Source organism: Falco naumanni, chromosome 10 (assembly GCF_017639655.2).
Source record: "Falco naumanni isolate bFalNau1 chromosome 10, bFalNau1.pat, whole genome shotgun sequence".
In the NCBI taxonomy this organism is placed as follows: domain Eukaryota; kingdom Metazoa; phylum Chordata; class Aves; order Falconiformes; family Falconidae; genus Falco; species Falco naumanni.
In genome coordinates this window covers 6885001-6904672 of record NC_054063.1, presented here as the reverse complement: position 1 = coordinate 6904672, position 19672 = coordinate 6885001, and the positions used below count along the sequence as shown (strand labels likewise).

General features: G+C 38.9%; 1 protein-coding gene across 4 annotated transcripts in view; it reads left to right on the top strand.

Moving 5' to 3' along the window:
- Nucleotides 1-19672, top strand: part of INSC (INSC spindle orientation adaptor protein) — a 120173-nt gene that overhangs the window by 11318 nt on the left and 89183 nt on the right. For 2 of the 4 annotated variants that reach the window (XM_040609396.1, XM_040609398.1), the window contains one exon: nucleotides 12822-12915. In XM_040609396.1, the coding sequence (XP_040465330.1) occupies nucleotides 12863-12915 (53 nt within the window). In that variant the 5' untranslated portion in view covers nucleotides 12822-12862. Of the gene's footprint in view, nucleotides 1-3445; nucleotides 3578-4401; nucleotides 4497-12821; nucleotides 12916-19672 lie in introns of those variants that run through there. The other 2 variants (XM_040609394.1, XM_040609395.1) reach the window with 2 other exon arrangements.

The window sequence follows — 19672 nt, the reverse complement described above, 5'->3', positions numbered from 1 at the left end:
TGTAACTATTGCACTATGTTTCCTGTAACTGATTCGCTCCCGCCCACCCCCCCCCATTTCTAGCTGAAATGGTTTTTTTTAAAGGTAAATTTATCTTGTGCTTTGAAACTTCTCAGAATCTCTTATGAACTGCTTTCACTTTTATTGGATGAGTCATGAGTCGAAAGCTCTGTCCTGTAGTTCCATCATGAGTAATGCTTAGCATTTTCTTGGGTTCTCTTTTAGAAGACTATTACATTAGAAGAAGAATCTGTTTTTTGATATCTTAATGGACAATTAGGTGGCTGGACCTCAGAACTGATCTACATTTACCACTGCAGTAATTTAAATTTTTTCTTCCAATTTAAGGATGTAACTTTTTTTCTTCACAGTATGTTGCTGGTCACAGTTCTCCATCTTCAAATAAAAACACTTTGGTTTTGGGGACCGCTGTACAAGTATTGATTCTGCTTTTGGGGACAGTTTTTCACCGAGGTCTCTATTGACAGTAGCTACCACATCTGGCCCCTGTACACAAGCTTCAAGTTACCTATGTGACAGCCAAGTCGTGGTATAGATGGTATGTGGCATCAGGAATCCTATTCTTTCACCTGAGCCCTGATGGAGAGAGCTCAAGAGCTCTTGCCCTGAAACCTCTGTGCTGAGTTTTGTCCAGGTATGTGTATCTAAAGAAAAACTAGTACATGAAGTCTACTGCTGGTGGAGCAGGCAGCCTTCCTGACTTGCTCAGATGGCAGATCCTTTCTCTTGGATGACAAGGTGCTGGCACATCAGTAGATGGGTATTGGCAATATCTAGCAAGTTATCTGGAATGCCTGGCCCTCAGGTATTTACTGGTATGACATAAGTGTAATTGGCACAGGTGGTTCTTTGGATCCAGCTGAGGTAAATGTTAGCTTGTTGATAGCTTAGGCACTCTGAAAATAATGAAAGCCATATTTTCAGGTGGAATATACACTCTGTCCCCATGAGGGGTTAGGTATGTGTCTGTTTTCTTGCTGAGGCTAATTATTGGCTTTAGTTGCATTGGCAATATTGGGAGATGATGGGTATTTGCAGATGAGCAGAGTTTTCTGAGGCTGATAATGAAAAAATGGAAATGTATGGAACTCTTAAACATGTAAATATCTCTAGAGATGACAGATGGAAAAATGCTGGCATTTTAATAGTGAAGTGAGCTTTCAGGAGAGATTTGGACTTTACTTGGCTACTCTTGTAAATAGGAGGTGGACTGCTCCACAGCCCACACATCACAGGTAGCAACAGAAGCAAGCCTGAAGACTGAAGCTTTCAGGGTAATGGATCAGCTTTGTGACCTCTGCTAAGTTTTGGTGCATTTGCACCTGAAACAGTCAACACTAGATTTCTGGGAATAAAAGTTTAGAGAAAACTTTCACACTTAAAGATTTCCTTGGTCTTACCAGCCTCATGTTCCTTGAGGGCTAGTAGTACACAGGCTGGCATTGGAACGGAGTAAACAGATTCACATTTGGAAAGCAGTCTAATGTGGAACTGTCTGTTTGACTTTCAGTGAAGTTTTAATGAGCAAGTTCTATGGCATAGTCATAAATAACTACAAAGCTCAAGCCAAAATTGTGAATGAACAAACCACGGTCACAGTTATGTTTTTCCATGGGGAGGAAAAATAAAGTCTGGAAACTGTGGATTCCTAAGCCTAAAGATTAGGAATTCATTGAATTTGGCTGTTAATAGCAAGAGTTTGGCTCTGGGACCTTTGCTTCCAACTAGTTCTGGTGTATGTGTGCCCACTTGTGCCATCCCAAACCATTAAAAACTTGTGGTAATAATAAGAAATATTTATCAAAACATTAGCCCTCTTCTGCAATGAGACTTGTACTGTTGAAAAGATAATTTTTCTCTTTGTTTGATATCACCTTTCAGAAAATTATGAGAACAAATAATACAGCTGTCCTGGAACAGGCTGTGAAGTAGTTCTTTGTGTACTCAAAATCTATGTGCCAGTTCCTTTGTGTAATAGGTTACTGAACATTGGCTGAGGAGCACAGTCAGTTGTTGTAGTTCAGCTGATGGATGCAAAGTCGCTGGACTCCAGTAACTTGCTGTGTATCTGGGAGTTAGCAATAGGAAAGATATAGTATGCTTCCGAAGTTGGAGCTTTACTGACTAAAAGGACTGTGACACGTAGATTACCGTTTTGTAAATCAAACTACACAGGTCCCTACTGAGCTACAATATTCATAGAAATGGTAATGTGTAGTACAGAGCCATGATGTATATTGATATAAGCTGATGGAGCATGTGTTGACTCTACAGCATAGCTGGATTTTAAACAAAAGGCCTAGCACAAAGCACTCTTTGATCTACACTAATGTTTTTGACGTTGTACTGAGTGAAAGTGGCAAACCCTGAAGCTCTTTCCCATTTTCACTGAATTCTTAGTCATGCAAACTTTTCATTGATGGACATATTTCTGGAAAAGGGCATCCATTTTTTTTTTTTATTCAGAATCAGTAATATTAGAAGCTCTCGGGTCAGCATAGTTCTTCACATGTACACCCATCAGCATCCAAACTTTACTTGCCAACAAACAATACTTCTCTCCTTGTGTCTCTTCCTGTTGTTTTGTTGCCTGTACTCTCCTTCTCGGCCCTTCCATACTAAAACTTCAGCCTATGAATTGCGGGGTGGGGGGGGGACATTTCAAAAACAAAAAAAAACCCCAAAACAAAACCAACAAAAAGATCAAACCACAAAACCACATGAAAACTGTCCCATTTCATCAGGTAATACCATATCAACTGGTTTTTGCTTGGCCTTCTGGAGCCCTGTAACCAGAGGCTCAGGAATGCTCGTGACACAAAGACTTGGTGCAGGACACTGACCTGAAGAATGGCTTTGCACTTCCTGCTCCAAGCTGTTCGCAAGACACAGTGTGATCTCTGATGTAAATCTAATCTAATGTGTACAGGCTGCATAGTGCCTCTGAGCCTTTAGATTTGCTAGGGATTTCTGGATATGCTCTGGTGACATTACACGTGCCCCTGAGGTACCGAACATGGGAGTGATCCTACAGAGCAGTTCTGCCTCTAGTCCTGCTGGGGATTTCCTATCTGTGGTGTTATTACAGTTTTTTGGCTCTTTTATGTTGTTTTATGTGAAGGACAGAAGGACAAGACAATACCTTCTGATTCGATACTCTTTGGCAGCAGTTCAAAAATATAAATGCAGTATTTTCTTCTTAAAAAGAGAAAAAGCCCACTGCCGCTTTATTACTTGACCTTTATATAGAATTATAATTACTAGCCAACATAGTTCTGCTGACAGGCCGTCTGGAAGTGTTAATTTGAGTTATTAAAGGAAAAAAGCAAGAAACAGAAACAACACTCTAATGTAGGCTCAAACTTTCATATTTTTTTGTATATAAGTAATTTTACAAACTTACTCTGACTTTTTTTTTTTTCAGTTTGTAGCAAGAAGTTTGTGTTTGTCTACTGGATTTGTTGTCTCTAACTAGAAAAGACATGCTTAAATGCAATTAGCGAGAAGATAGCCTAGTAAAGGAGAATCACAGTGGAGAGAGCTGGGATCCTTCAAGGTACATAGCTCAACCACACTTGCTTTACATGTTCCTTGGTGTATGTTGGCTCATCTTGTGTGTACTTGTTGCTAAATTGGATCTCCTGTTCTGGTATTCTGTTGCAATAACTTTGACATCTCTCACTTACTTCCTTCCATTTTAACTTTTCTATAGCTCTCTGGCCTTTCTTTCTTTTCCCCAATATATAGAGGAAAAGGGCGGGGGAGGAATTATGATAAACTTTAGTGATAAAAGTAGCAAGTTTCTTAGTAATTCAAATAGGTTATTCAATGACTGGAGAGAGCTATTCTTGGCCTTTTCTGTTTGTGTTAACTTTTAGGTAAATGCGGGTTTATCTAGATTCATCTAAAGCTGGTTTTAAGGTTTTCAGAGTTATGACAAAAGAGAGTAATTGGATATTAACTCCGTAAAATAAAAGAACTTAATGGCTGATGGCAAATATTGTGAAAATACCACCACTGTTTACCATGTAATGCCTTGTGATACTTCCAATAGAGACTTGGCTGTTGTGGGCTGTGACCTGAACTAATAATATTGCTTTGTTCATCTCTGTTAAAATGTCAGGTATTTTTTTTTTTCTTTAGAGGAATATCAATGTAAGTGAAGATGTTTTTCAGACTGCCTGTCTGACTAACTGGAATGGGTATTAAGTAAGATGAAATCCTTTCATTACAGAAAATGGATTGTACACAGAGATATGTGTGAAGATATTATTGTCATCTTTCCTTGCAGTGAGTTACTTGTGTAGGTCCTTGTTCTTTTTCCCTTCATCAAAGTTGTTAAATACAATGTTACTGTCTTCCCTATGTACTTATTTACAGCATTGAACACTGAAGTATTTGAGGCAAGTACAACTTGAAACCGTGTTTAACTTGGAGAAAGAGAAGTTAAAAAGACTTACCCAATTTCCTGCCTGGTAAGGGAGACTTTTTTTTTTTCTTACATCTTTCTGTTTTCAGCTCCTTTTGAAATTTTTTGATGTTTCTAGGGGAAATAATGAATCTTAGCTGTAACTTCATAATGCTTAGCAGCCTTGTGTTAAATAGCAGAAAACCATGGTATTCTGTAGGCGTTTCTTCTGAGCAGCGTAGTATATGCTTGTACAACATAAGGTGCAAAATCTGCTTCTGTGTGTTTTTTTTAAACTTCTAGTTTTCAACTAGTTGAAATAAAAGCCCTTTTATTTCTGATGTCCCCACACGGAGATTGGAGAGACACACGATCCCACCTCCTCTCAGAGATTAAACCCTTTAAACTGGATGTTTGCATGTGGCTATGGTGTCGAGTGTAAATCAGACCAAAGCAGGGGAATTTCACTTGAATTAACTTATTGCCAATCAACACAACCCCCTGACTAGTACAGCCGCTGTGGGAAGTGTGGGGGAGGCCCAAACCGCCCTTACTTTTGGGGAGACCTGGGAGGCCGCTGGGTGCCGGCAGCGGTTTCCTCACGACGCCGGTCAGAGCGGCTGCAGGCTCCTCAGGGGCCCCCTCGCGGCGGCCGCAGATCCCTCGGCGCCGCCCCGGCAGCGCGGGCTGGGCTGGGCTCCCGTTTGCCTCAGGGCTGGCTGCAACCGGTTCGCGCCGGCGGGCAGCGCGCGCGCCCTGCAACGCACGCCCGTGAGGTACTGTGAGGTACTGAAGTGTGCAGCTGGCGTCTCCCCACTTGCTGCTTTGTCTAGTGGCGCGGGGCGGGAGGGGAAGAAAAAAAGGAGGGGGGGAAAAAAAAAAAAGAGGGGAAAAAGAAAGGGCGGGGGGGAAAGGGGGGAGTTGTTCTTCGGTCTGATGGCAGCAGGGAGTCTCTGAAGAGAAAGCCCTCATAGCGCATAGGGGGCATCGAGACAGGCACTGCCGTGACTGAGGGAGATCCAGAGTGAAGAGAGGTGGTCTGAAAACCCGGTGCTTAGTTTATCTTCAGAAACACTTTTGAAACCAAGAGACCGTGACCAGGAACAGGGATGCCCTTATTGTGAGTGTTTGAATCGAGACCTGTGTTGGTGCAAGTGATGTCAAATTGGCTGTTTGGTTTATTTTAAGAAGTTGGGGGGAAGTGCTACACAGTCTGTCAGAAAGCAAGGGAAGTGTAAATATAGAGGAGTTTTACCTCCCCACATTTTCATGGTAGCAAGTTGCATTAATACTGCTCTGAGAACCAATAAACATTTTTATATGGTGATTTTTCTGCATCACATAAAACCCCAAAATATAGCTCTGGAGTGCACCAACTTGCCACCTATTATTCAGTTCCTGAACCTCAAAAGCAAATTCTTTTCCAGTGAAGCTGCCTCTAAAATGCTTATTGCTAAAAATGTGACCATTAATCAGTTTGCTCTCATAATCCTGCTGTCTATATAAATCGGTGTGCTCCTTCCAGAAGGGAAGATTTTAAAGACCTCACTGATACATACACATACATACATACATATATATATAAAAGCTGCCAACTAAGTGATTAGTCCAGTGGCTTTTTGCCCAAAATAATTTTAAGGAGGGAGGAGGGGGAGGAAAGGTAATCTTAAAATCTGTTATGTCCTGCGCTATCTCCTTATTTGAAGTATTTTCATAATGTAGTCCATGATGATATAAACTTCACCTTTCTAGAGATTTTTATATCTAACTGGGAAAATCTGCTTAAAATATGTTGTGAGAAAACTCATGCCTTGGCAAAAGGATTGACTCTAGTGCACGTGATGACAGATCTCTACCATCCCTAATCTGTGTCATGGAGAAAACTGGATTACCTGGCTAATGTGGCTCTATGCTTTCCCTCCCAGTACCATCAGATCTTCTGGTTGCATTGCAGATATTCTACTTAGTGCATTTCCATATGATCCACTTGCTAGAATGAAGAATTGGAACGAGCAATTCAATATAAATTGCTTTAAAAGCAGATTTGTGCATTGTGGTGATAATAAAGAAAAAATTTGGTATGTTCAAAGAGGGTGTCGTGAAGGCTCTAAAAACAAAGTGAATGAAGGAATCAAACTGTGTATGCAGGTGAATAGGACTGGCTTCAGATTCCTTTTTTTTTTTTTTCTTCCAGCCCCCCATGCCCCCCTCATGTATTTGCAGGTGACAATGTTGCACTTATGTTATCTTACGATCTAAAAAGTAATGTTCCTTACTGGTAATTTTCAGGTTGATCTATTTGAACTGAGATAGAACTTTGTCTGCTGCTTCTCTTTATTCCCCATCCCATATATTTCTAAGGTATAGTGTGTACAGTAAGGCTAAAATGAGAAAAACCCAGAACACAAAAGTAGCAGACTTCAGTTTGCACGAATAGCTACATATATATATATATACACACACATATAATACCCTTTTTTATATACACATATATTTATAGAGTAATACAATAACTGTACTATAAAGTAATTTTATATTTTTCTAAAATATAAAATGTCATTTACTATAGTAATGTAATATATGTCATATAAATATATGACATATATGTTACATGTGTGTATATATATATATTCAAGGCCAGGTTGGATGAGGTTTTGATCAGCCTGATCTAGTGGAAGGTATTCCTACCCAACCCCAGGGGGCTGGAAGCAGATGATCTTTAAGGTCCCTTTCAACCCAAACAATTCTATGATACATAAAAAGGGGTATTGTCAAAGATAAAGACTTGTTTAAAATGAGATCCTCTCTCTGCAGAAAATAGAAAAGATGGGAAGAAATATGCATTAAAAAGAAAACCCTGTGTGAATAAAAATGGATTTGTGCTTCAGATTGTACTTGAAGTGTGAGACCTAAACTACTCAGCAGTGCTTCCTCTTTGATTATTGGTTCTGCAAGAAGCAGCTAACATGAATGAATGCTGCAGGCAGCGTCTGTTCCCACCTTTTCTAGTTTTAATTTTGCATTCTAGGACTGCGGTACATGCATCTGTAGATACGATCCCATGCTAATACAACCTGTTTTAATACATTGTTTGAAGTACTCTTGATTTCCTGTTCCTGGTTTCATGGCTGCTTAGATTTGTGACACCCAGCTTAATTCTGAGTTGGCTTTTACTATTGTAGTTAATTCATGCCTACATAAACCTGTTATAATGCAAAATGACAATGGGATCCTGAGTCCTCAAATGGTTAGTGTGAAAAACTTGTGATGAGACTGGATGTCTTGCTGAAGGACAGAGTGTATGTATTTACTTTCTGACCTATCACATAAATGCTGTCAGAATTTTGCTCTTAATTTGATATGTAGTGTTCCATTAAGTTATTCTGTGTACCAGGAGAATAATAACTAATGATGCCCAGACTCCTAGAATTGTAAAATAGGGACAGGCACTGTTTGGCAGAACAGAGAGTATACTTTACTACAGACAGGAACTGTTCATATTAATCAAGGGATATCTAGTCTGAAATTACTTTTAGCTAATGACTTCTTATTCTCAGGCTAACCGTATTACTTACAGGTAACGTGCTTTTCTAATTCTGATGATTATTAATAATCAAAGGCTAGATGCATGAATTTGTCTTTCAGAAAGAGAACTGATACTCTTGATTGACCTTATTTTAAGATGTTCTTAGTGTTGAAATTATGATGTTAGGGGTTAGGAATGGGGTGGTGAAAGTTCATGGATTTGCCTTTTGATTTAAACCTTTACAAAGGTGGACACGTGTGTAGGGAATGAGCTAAAAATTGTGAACTTAACTGTGCATTTCAGAGCTTAATTATTTAGGACAGAATTTTGTGATGAACTTCTTTGGAGCCATCAGTAGCAGGAATAAATGAGTCATGCTTATTTCACCTTGAATACCTGCTGTTACTGTGATACTATTGGACATGGATGCGTTTCTAACAGAATCCTGACTGCTAAAATCCTCCTAATTTCTGCCTTGTTAAATATAAGCTAACAAGTTGAATGATGAAGAAATTTAAAATGGGGGACTTTACAAGATGCAATCTGTTTTCTTTGCAGTAATAACATATTTTGTAGAAGGCTAAAAAGCCGCGTTGCACGGTAGAAGCTGCTTTCCAGTGCTAAACAGACTTGAGCAACAGGAGGCTACTACTAGCAGGGAGTTCCTGTAGGGCAGGAGCAGTGTGCCATTGTGGAACCAGTTTTAACAGCTTCCAGTTACATTGCTGTACTAATGAAGCATTGCGCAGGTTTCACAGGTGCTGCCAAGGCCGGTGTAAGTTAGAATGAGATGATGACTCCTTTAACTTATTGGTGGGCTGGTTTGAGGTTTTTTTTCAAGCTGCTTCTAGTTCTGTGTCAGTTGCCAGCATCAGGGCCTGGTGCTTATTTATATACAAGTTCCCTCTTCCTGGTGTTATGTTTTTTGGGGGGGTTTGGCCATGAAGGTCACATCATCTGCTGCTACTGCTTTTTTTCTGTGAGCAATGCTTTATGTGCTGTTTCAGGTGTGATGCTTTGTTCTTGTTGTGTGTAGTTCTCTGAAAGCAAGTTTTGGCTGTCTTTGATGGGACTGAAACGTGGTTGGTGTCTGCTTATGTACATCTATCCACTAAACATGAGGAAATAACATCTTAAAATCCAATTCAGTGTTGACATGGCAAAGAGAAAAATGATAGGACACAATGAGAGACTGCTGCCTTGAATACATCCAGTTCCATATACACACACTGGTATCTACCAGAGGAATTAAAGCAATTATAAATTGCTGTTTATAACTACAATACAAGTCTATGTGCAGACATTTATCTAGAATCCTATGTAAGGTATTAAAAAAAAATCCTTATAATAGTCCAAGAATGACAATTTTATTATTTCAGCATGTGTCGCTTAGACTTGTACCAAAATGACCAACATCACGAACTACAAGTAGTGTTGCTTTGCTTGGTACAAGTTTGCCTAGGCGGCATCTCTGACCAGTTTTGAGCCTGGCTAGTGGCCACTGAAGCCAGTGGGGAAAAACCCCAAGTTAATCTCCCTGTACAACTCTGCTAATGTTGCCTATTAGTATGTATATACTTAATATATAAATGTGTGTGTGTATATATATGCATAATATATATGTAAGCTTTGTGTATATATATGTTTTTAAGAAAACTGAAGTTGGATGGGTTGTTTTAATTGGTCATTAGGAGAAAGGTCTCTGACTTCAGGCACTATTTCAGATCTGTAGGTCTGCTTGCTGCCACACTGTCTCCACCATCTGTGAGGAAGCAGCTAGCGGGAAGGATTGAGAGACATGGGTGTATGCTTGCAGTCTTTGTGTGGGTGCATGGACTCATGTGCATACCACCTGTTTTAGTTGTGTATAACTGTTGTGTGAAAGCTATTAATTTCTTGGTGCCTCTGCACAGAGGTTCTCAGACAGAAGTTGTAGCAGAGGCTGTGGACATTGCCCTACCTGTTTTTCAGTCCCTCAAAGAAAAAGCCTCAGAGAGGCTATCATGGTGGATTGCTGGTATATGTGGTTTTGTTAGTAACAGCGTGTCTCTGTTCTTCCATGTCAGTTGTCTTGTATTTGCCAGAGTAAAGAAGCCTTTAACCCTAAATAAGATTATTTTTTTTTTTTTTGTAAAGGTGAAACATTTTGATGTTTCTGAAAGCTGCTTGCTTTGACTTAAGGCGATGCTTAGGGAGTCATTTACATGGTCAGCTGTAGGAGATGCTGACTAAGCTCAACACTGTGTTGTGGCCTTTAATAAAAAGCAGCATCAACTAAATAGAAGGATTCATCAGTCCTGTCGTGGTTTTTACTAGGAAGTATGGTTGTACCCAGAAAGATGAATGAGAACACCAAAAACTGAACATCTGCCATTGAGCACCATTATCACCAAGTACACAGAGGAGCCATTTTGAGCAGGACCAGCCTGTACCATATCAGTTGCTAGGGCTCAGCCTCTCTTGTAGTCATGGGTTTAGGCAGGCTTTGCTGTCCTGGGGGTACATTTGGTCCTCTGACAGACTGCCAGGTGCTTAATGAGAGTACTTCCTCTTGTTGTCTACATTAATTTAGGCTTAAAGATTTCAGCTAATATATAATCATAGACTTGAGACAGATTGTTTGGTTAAGATATTGGTGTGGCATCTTGTTGTTGTTCCTGGAGCGTAAGTAACCTCTAAGTAGGAGTTGATCATGGTTTTAAAGGCTCTCAGCCATAATATAAATGTGTGTTTTGTGGGAAGACAGCATGTAAAAAAGCTGCGTTTTTGTCAGGTTTCTAATTTATAGGGAACACTGACATGCAATAACCTAATTTATGTCTGTGTACATTATGTCACTGATCACAAGTAATGGAGTACAAGCAGATGCTTTGATCTGTACACGTAGAAATCATTAGTGGTCTGAGCTAATGGTGAAGTAGCTTTAGCTTGCCAAAGGGAAGCTGTTGATTTTGTGTTGGTAGCATAAGAAGGTAAATCTTGTGCCTGATGCTGAGCGGAAAGAGATAGCTGGTGTCCATGAAGTCTGTACTTCTACAGGCTGAAAGACTATTTTCTTGGCCCTTTACATGGTAGTATATAGCAGAGGAAAACTTAATCAGCAATTAAGATTTCATGCAGATGTGTTCATCTTTGATTAAGGGTGTCTTCTCCAAATGAAGATGGTGATAATTGGCTATTTCCAGTAAATCTGATTATATGATTATTTGTATTTAATGATCTTAAGTATCTTTGACAAAGAAAAAAATTATACTAGTAAAAAGTATTCCAGTTGTTAGTGAAGTCTGTGTATCATATGCTAAATGCTTAAAAAACCCCAGCAACAGGAAGCTTGTTTTTCAAATCTTGGTGTGTCATGGGAGCAGAATACATACTAATATTTTCATACTTGGGTATCTGAAGTTTTCAGGCACAGTCTAGCAAATATTTGCGATCTTTCTAAATCAGAGAATTAAGTAACGCTTAAATTGCCATTTTTTTTTCTAAGCAGATTTCTCTCGTATTTCAATATACTCTTTCATTAGATGGATGGACTAAGAAGATTAAGTTTATTTCCAGGAAAGTTTAGGGGGTAGGGAGGAAAACAGGATGACACAGTCTCCAAAGCAATCTGGTGATAATACTGGATGGAGTGTGTGAGTGCATTACTTTGGTTGAAATACTTTTATGTGCTCAGGACAATGTTAGTGGGATCTTGGGGGGAAAAAAACAGGGACATGCATTAGCAACAAGATCAGTTTGCTAGCAAAGATGCTGAGGACCACTCTGTGTCAATTAAGAGCAATTTGGAATGGCAAATATCTTAAATGATGGCTGACTCAGCTTGCAGAATGTAGGCAATAACCAAATGGCAGAATTTCACAAGTGGCTAAATCAAAAACATTCTGTCTTATCTGGTGACACAAACAGTGTTAATTTCCTGTGTAAAGTATTTTCTCCAAGAGAGATCCATCAATCTCAATTTTTTCTTCATATCTGAGAAAGCATAATTTTCTCACTGTTCCTGTCTCCTCCTTGTTCTTCCTGAGTCACAGATTAATCTTTTTCTTCAAATATTTTGCATTAATTTTCCTCTAGCGGTGTGAGTGAGTGGGAATGACTTCACCTTTTTTTGGTAGGATAGGCCCTCTCTGGCTTTCGCTGAGGAATATGCATTGATCTGTAGTAGGTAATACCCTAATGTAAGATGGGACTAATTGAAAGAAGAGGAAGGGAGACTGCATGACTCCTTTTGGCGAAAATGGGGAGGCTCTCTTTCTCCTTTCTCCTTCTGTCTTGCCTCTGTAGTACAATAATGTTTGGATGCATCTCTTGGTCACCAGGTATAAAGGAAAAAGATGTGTACAGCATTTCAAATTAAAAGAAAAATGAAATCATTTACCATGGAAGGAAGGATTCAGTACTTCAGTAACTTAGACATCAAGGGCCTTTCTTTAAATGTAGTGTAAAATGATCCTGAAATCATAATATACACTTGCTTTCTTTCATGAGAATGATTGCAATAACCTGAAGAATTGCAATCATACTAAATCTATTTCCTCCAGAGTTTAAGTTAATTCAAAATAAATTAGGCTAAAAAATAACTCACTATAAACTCAGCAATGTTCAACCCAGATGACTCTGACCTGTGCAGTAGTCCAAGAAGTTCAGGAATATGTAAACCCTATGTTCCTTATGCCTTGAAATTTACTTAGTGGCCTTCATTATCTGCTGGAGTTGTGTGGTAGTCTGAGGAAAAGATGCCTTTTGAATTGTTGTTAATGAGTTGGCTTCAGAGATCAGTAGGAGAATGCCATGCCACCCTGGGCTGAAGAGGTCTGAGTTTCCCTGGATTTACTAAATTACTTTTTGTTTTTTTTTTTCTAGATTCCAGCCTATGGAGAGGTGCACATGAAAATAGGATAAATATGGCTTTTAAGGGCGAGGACCACTTAGATTCCCTTCCTTTACCAGTTCAGCGGTGAGTGGTGCACTCTGTCATCCAGACTTGAGTGATTAAATGCTTCTAAGGCTGCAGTTGCACTTTGAGGATGCAAACATGCTTAAAAACTCATTTTTAAACTCAGGTTTAGGTAATGTTCATACAAAATGTTGAGAATTAATGTGGAAATCTGGGATGTATTTCTCAAGGCATTTGCAAATTTGTATACCTGAAGTCTGGTAAATCATGACAGTAGTGTATATGCAGTCATTTTAAATGGATGAACACGTTTGCAGTAGAGATGCGACTGTTATTTACTGGATCGGTTCTTTGTCGTGATGGAACTAGCTGGAACTTGCTGCACTATATTCACAGTTTTCAGCTATCTTCAGAAATTTCTTTAACCTGGTGAACTTTCTTTAGGTGTAGCTATGGTAATGATACAAAGGTTGTAGCATAATCTCTCCAGTCTATGGTGCCCTGGGGAGATACGAGACATTGGTGACTTTAATCAACAAGTTTTTAAAATCTGGCTGTTGGTCAGCATCTAGTAGCTGTATCTGTGTAGTATAGTTTCAATTCTAGCATAATAGAGGTTCCATGAAAAGAAAAAAAAAAAGTAATGAATACAGCTTCTACATCCTCGGTGAACTACAGTCTTGATATGTAGCACAACTCTTTGGGTTCTTTTTTTTTTGGGGGGGTGGGGTGGGTGGGGTGTCTGCTGCATGCAGGAATAAAATCAGAAATAAAAAGGATTGAAACTTCAGTCTTGCTCCTAGTCTTCTTTGTTCAGGTCAGATTGTAATTCTTTATCATAATTAACTTGCTGCTGACATGCAACCTCAAAATGAAATGCTTTTCTTCATTGGGAATTTGGTATTTCTCTACATTTCCATACCAGAGTCTTCCAGCTGATACTTTGGTAATGCCATGAAGTTCACAGTCACAGTAAAATCATGAGTATATTGTCTTCTGGAAGAAATACTGTGTGGAGGAACATGGTTTGGGGATCTCGGGTGCCAAGCTAACTGGTACCGTTCATTAGATTCTGGCCACAACTTGCCTTGGAAATAAGTGAGTCCTAGGAGCCCTGAACACCCCAGCATGGAGTGGACTAGCATAAACAGCAGTGAGGTATCCTGCCTTGTTTCATTTTCTTCCATGGGATGGAGCCATGGAATATCACTTCAGATGCACACAGTAGTGAAGACAGACTAATGACTTTGCTATGCAAATGCTCAGGCTAACCCAATGGTCAGATGAGGTGACAGACATAGGGGTTGATTGCTTGGTGATAACTATTGGGTTCCAGAAGTTGAATCCTGGATCAAAGGTCAAAGTAGTTGTTAATGCTAACTTCTATGCCAAGAACTTAGGTTGCAAAATGGACCAGTAAAGCCACTTATTACAGTAGCAAACTAGCTGCAAAGGGAACCAAAGGCAGTAGGTTCTGTGGGTGACAAGGGCTGATCCAGGTTGGTGGTGCAAATTTTGTCTCCCAATACATAAAAGGAGAAATTAGCTGCAGGCTCTCTATGCTAACACCTAGAAATGTGGAGTAAGAGTAACGCGTGCAGCACTCAAAGGTAACAGCAACACAGAACTGAAAAGCCTTGAATTTTGTAAGCTAGAGATTTCTGGAAAAGGAAACTGTCTGCAGGTCAGTTCTACTGCATTCAGGGAAGCAGAACTCTGCCATGCTACGTGAACAAAACCATGCCACCTTACTTTGACTCTGTGCTACCATGTATCTTAGCACAAGCAGTGGTCTGGCCCAGGCCTTACAGCAAACACTACGCTCTGGCAAACAGCTTGGCTCAGCAGGGCAATTCTATATAGTGAAACAAAAAAAATAATAAATATCCCCTCACCTTCAAGAAAATAAAAAGCTCTTATTTTCTGTTGTTATTTTTAAAGAGAACCCTTTTTCCCTTTGAGTTATTTATGAGAAAGCCCATGTAACAAGATGGGCAGGCTGAAGTTGTCAGTGGTGATGCAGGTGAAGGCACAGGTAGGCAGGAACTGAAAATGAGGAAATACATTTTTAATCTAAGAATTTTGCAGAAATAACACAGTATGGACTAGATCAATAAAGCCCAGGAATTGTACAAAATGCTTCTCTTGATTATTTTTTTTTTAAACAGTCAACATAATAGCTTTTCCAAAGAAATGGAATTTATGTGAGATTAAGTTGTTTCACTGGGTTGGAGAAAGGAGTGATATGAATCCTATAGGGATTTTCAAAGGATTAAGTCAGGTTTCAAAAGAGTTAACAAGATTCAAGTATTATGTATTTATTGTCCCTGTAGCCAAACATAGGATGTATGCCTGTCTAAGGATTCCAGGTCATACTTCTGCTTTTTCTGAGAGGGACTTGAATTCACTTAAGGGCATACATTGTTGTGTCCTGTCACAAGAAAAAGGTAACACAAATCCAGCTGAGTTTAGTCCTGTGTAGCACCACAACTATGTCTGGCTTCATATTTAGGTCAGAATCTTTCAGGAGTAAAAGCAGACACATCTCCAAGCAACAATATCTGATACATAGGAAAAGTGTACCATACACATATAAACTGATTCCAAGTGTTTCCACAGCAGCTATTAAAGTCAAGTTATCTTGGTTGTATAAGGAATTTGGAGCCGGGGACTGAAACCAAGTCTCTATGCTGTATGAATCATTTACACTCTTCTCTCACCTCAGATTTTGTGGGAAATCACAGCTTGTATTGGAAAGTCTCTAGGGTATTGAGTCACTGTGCTGGTGGTTTTCTAACATACTGTCAGACCTGCTTTCTCTAATTGACATCTAGACTGCTATGGATACAGTATTTAAAACTATATCCTGAGGAAAAAACAATAATTGTAACAAACTTTATTTTTTGTTTCAGCATGTTAGGAACTTAAAATTAGTGATAGTTTTGACTCTTAGGAGTGAAAAGAGTTGGAAGTGGATCACTTTTCTAAAGAATTGATCTAGTTACTCTCAAAAATCTGTCAGTAGTCCTACACAAAGCACTTTACAGGACCATAAAAAATAATCTGTTGCCCTAAGTGATGGCCAGTTCACTACTGCCTGTGAAGTGTGGATATATTCCTTAGAGATGCGTGTATCCCTGTTCTGCAGTAGTTATTTTAGTATAGCTTTTGAAAAATGTCATGACTCTTTCCTCACATCTTTTATTGGTATTGTTTTTCCATATTTCTGGTGAGGTTTTTCCAGATGGGAAAGCCAATGTAAAAGAAGCTGCCTTTCTTTTCTTCTCCCCCTGCCCTGTCTAATGAAAGTTCATTGGCCTTTTTGTTTTCTTAAAGTTAAAATTGTAAATTACACAGGGTTTTTGTTGTGATCATGGTTTCTTGTACTTTCCATGTGGGATGGTAAACTAAAGTCAACATTTGGAGCGCTGAATCTGAAGTAATTCAGCTAAAGAAAAAGTACTCATAACAAGAAGTGAAATAGGACACTGGTTTTGCTTCTTAGATTGCATGTTCAGTTCAGTGTTGCACCTGTGAGAAATACAGTATGATTAGACATTTTTGAAAAAGGAATAAAGGAAGTTCTTGTACAGAAATCAGGTAAAAACCCCATTGCCACTGCCACCACCAAAAACCCCCAAACAATATCAAAATCAACCAACCAACCAAAAACCAAACCAAAAATCCCAAACTGATAAAACCCCTTATCTTGCTGAAAGATGTTGAAATTTGGACTATATATCTTGGAGGTACTCTGGAAAATGAAGTGGGTGTGGGGCCAGAGAGAATTTGTCTTCCTTATCCTCAAAAATACAGCACTGCTAGACTGTTTAATACATTGTCTAAACATCCTTACAGCTTCAAAAATGAATGATGATACTGGAAGTTATAATTTCAACTTCCATACAAACCAAGGGCAATGCTGATTCTTTAAAGGTTTGGGTTTTTTTTTTGGTTTATAAAAGGCCAATACTTCGTGTATGAGGACTAGTAAGTTTAACCTAATAGTTGTCTAGAATTAGTTCATTTTTCCTGTTTTTAATACTATTATTTTGTTATTTTCTAATGGAAGTTTACATCAACATTGGGATATAGATGAGAATTTTTATCACTGCTTCAGATGGAGGTGAGGCAGAGAAAGAAGGCAAACCTTTCAAATATAGGTACTTGTGGTTAAGTCCTCTGTAGCATTTCATCTCTCAAAATCACTTCCTTGATTTGATACCCTAAAGCTGGAAAAGTTTGCCATAATGGACTTCTGTGGCAGAGCCAAAAATAGAATCTAGCTTTCCTGTCTCCCGGTTCTTAACCAAAAGACAGTCCTTCCTCCTTTTGTTACTTTCTTCCTTTTTTTTTTGTTGAACTAAAGAACATTGTCCTATGAAAGAACAATGAATGAGGTCATGCCATGCATATTTATAGCCCTGCATTGCTCTTTAAAAGGTACTATGTATCTGCAGGTGTTCTGGTAACCTCTGTAGAGGATCTACTTGGGTGTCCTGTTATGTAAGTTCAGATTAACATGTCCTCTGTTATTAAGTATATCAGTGTTAGAATATCTGTCAGCTTTTAAGAAATCTTTCCAGTATGCCTTTTGGGTTTTTTTAGCCTACTTCTTACTCATCTTAAGTTTTTCTATTTATTGCAGTTTTATTTTTGTATATCTGCATGGTAGGTAGTGGGATAGCTGGAGATCTCCTCACTGTGCATGCATGCTGTCTCTGGTGAAAGGAGCTGTACAAGCTGTAGTGACTATATCTGGTCTGTACACTATGTAAAACATGATGGAAATTACTGAACATGGGAGATACATAAAATGACTTCAAAAATCCTGTCATAGGCATGACTTTACAATGAAAGCAAGAATATGGTTGATTTAACAGAAGTATGAGTATGTCTTTTAAGTCCAGGTAGAATTATAACCATCTTGCCTCAAACTCAAGTACCCTGAAATAGATGGAGTAGTTAAAAAATACCACCACCACCACCCGCACCCCCCCCCCCCCCCAACCAAAAAACAACCAAAACCAAACCACCACCAACAAAACTCCCCCCAAAACAAACAAAAACCCCCACGACCAAACCCAGTAGCTGGTATTTGCCAGTGTAATTCACAAAAATCGATGTGTTCTTCAAGTTCAGATTTGAAACATTTTCAGAAATAATAGTTTGTGCTGAGGAATGTGTTTCTCTAACAGGCAGCAAGAACAGGGCCTTAGGAAGGTCTGTGCAAGAAGCCTTCACATAGCTGAGATGGCAACATAGCAACAGACCTATTGCAAGGCTTACACTGCGATGGCTCTTGAGTTAACAGTAGCTTAAGGTACTGAGACCTAGTTTGGAATTGACAGATAAAGTTTGCTGAAGGCTGAGACTTGAAATACAAGCAGGAGAAATTCAGAATTTCTATGCTGCAGAAACTGCATTGGATTCCACTTGTTTCTCTGCCAAATTAGGGTGACAGACTTGCAGAATTTTATGGAACATATGGGCATATGAGATGAAAAATATAGCACTGTAAAATGGATTTTTTTTTAATAACTGAAACTGCATTTCTCATGCAAGGAAACCCAACGCTTGGCAAAATGTTCCTAGGAAGGAAGATATATGGTTAAAAACAAATAAAAAATCTTTGTAGAGTAAGATACGTTTCTACCTGTTCAGGAACTGAATTGTTTCAAGGACTATTCACATCAGATTTTGCTTCTGGAGCTTCCTGTGGCTGAGAAGAGGTCTTTTGATAACAAACTGAGTTTGAGGTATAAGATATGTGAAGAGCCTTTCAACATATTTAATCTTGTGTTCAGAAGTTTTTTATTAAGAAATAGAACTCCAAATAAGGCTGTCAGGAAAAGAATGAATCCACCTACTGGGTTTCTATCCCTGGAGTGTCTAAAATTTCACAAATACTTGGTGATTTAGTTCTCAAGAGTTGAAGGCAGGGAAATTATGTTATCCAGTCATAAAAATTGAGTCTTGGCCAAAATTGCACAGATATTTTCCTTTTTATTTGGCTAGTCAATGATTCTTGCCCCTTGTATTCTGTATGTGATGGGAATCTAGGTTTTGATGCCACCTGTTCATCTGGCCTGAGGTCAAGTGAAGCTCTGGTTTTGACTGAATTTTGGGCAGCAACTTGTTTGGTTGCATGTCAGTTCATTGAAACATTTCCTTTTTGGTTAGCTACCTATTTTCTTAGATATGAACCTCTCAACTAAATGACTCTTAGGGATTAGGCTTCTGTAAATAACCTGAATAAAGGTTATTCCCATTTAACTCATTCTGGTCTATTCTTTTTTTAAACTATCTGTTCTTGTTACCTTTCTACTTTGTATCTGCATGGCTTCTGCACTTAGTTACCACTTCTGTTACTAGTGCCTGTCCTCACAAAATTTGCCTTTTTCATTTTATTTTTGATAGCACTTGACTCTTCAAGAATGAGCAATCCATTTGTAAGTATGCACAACTGTTAAGACTGTGCTTAAGTTCATAATTAATTATAAAATCATGTTTAAGTACAAGTGCTGTAAATGCTTTGTCTAATCGGTGATTGTATACATCCTTACACTTTATAGACACCTTCTGTAAGGGCTGAATTCTTTCTATTTCACGGTTTCCTACAGTATCTGCTGCTGTTTTTCAGTGGCTTGTTCTGTATTTCTGGCTTTTCCCACCTACATCTGCAAAACTAAACTTCCTGCCTGACAAGCACTCCATGCAAAGTAGAAAACAACAGTTGTAGTTCCTGTTTGTATTTTACAGGCTACTTGCTGTGTATAGAACTTGCCCTGCTAATTTGAATCTTACATTCCTGTAG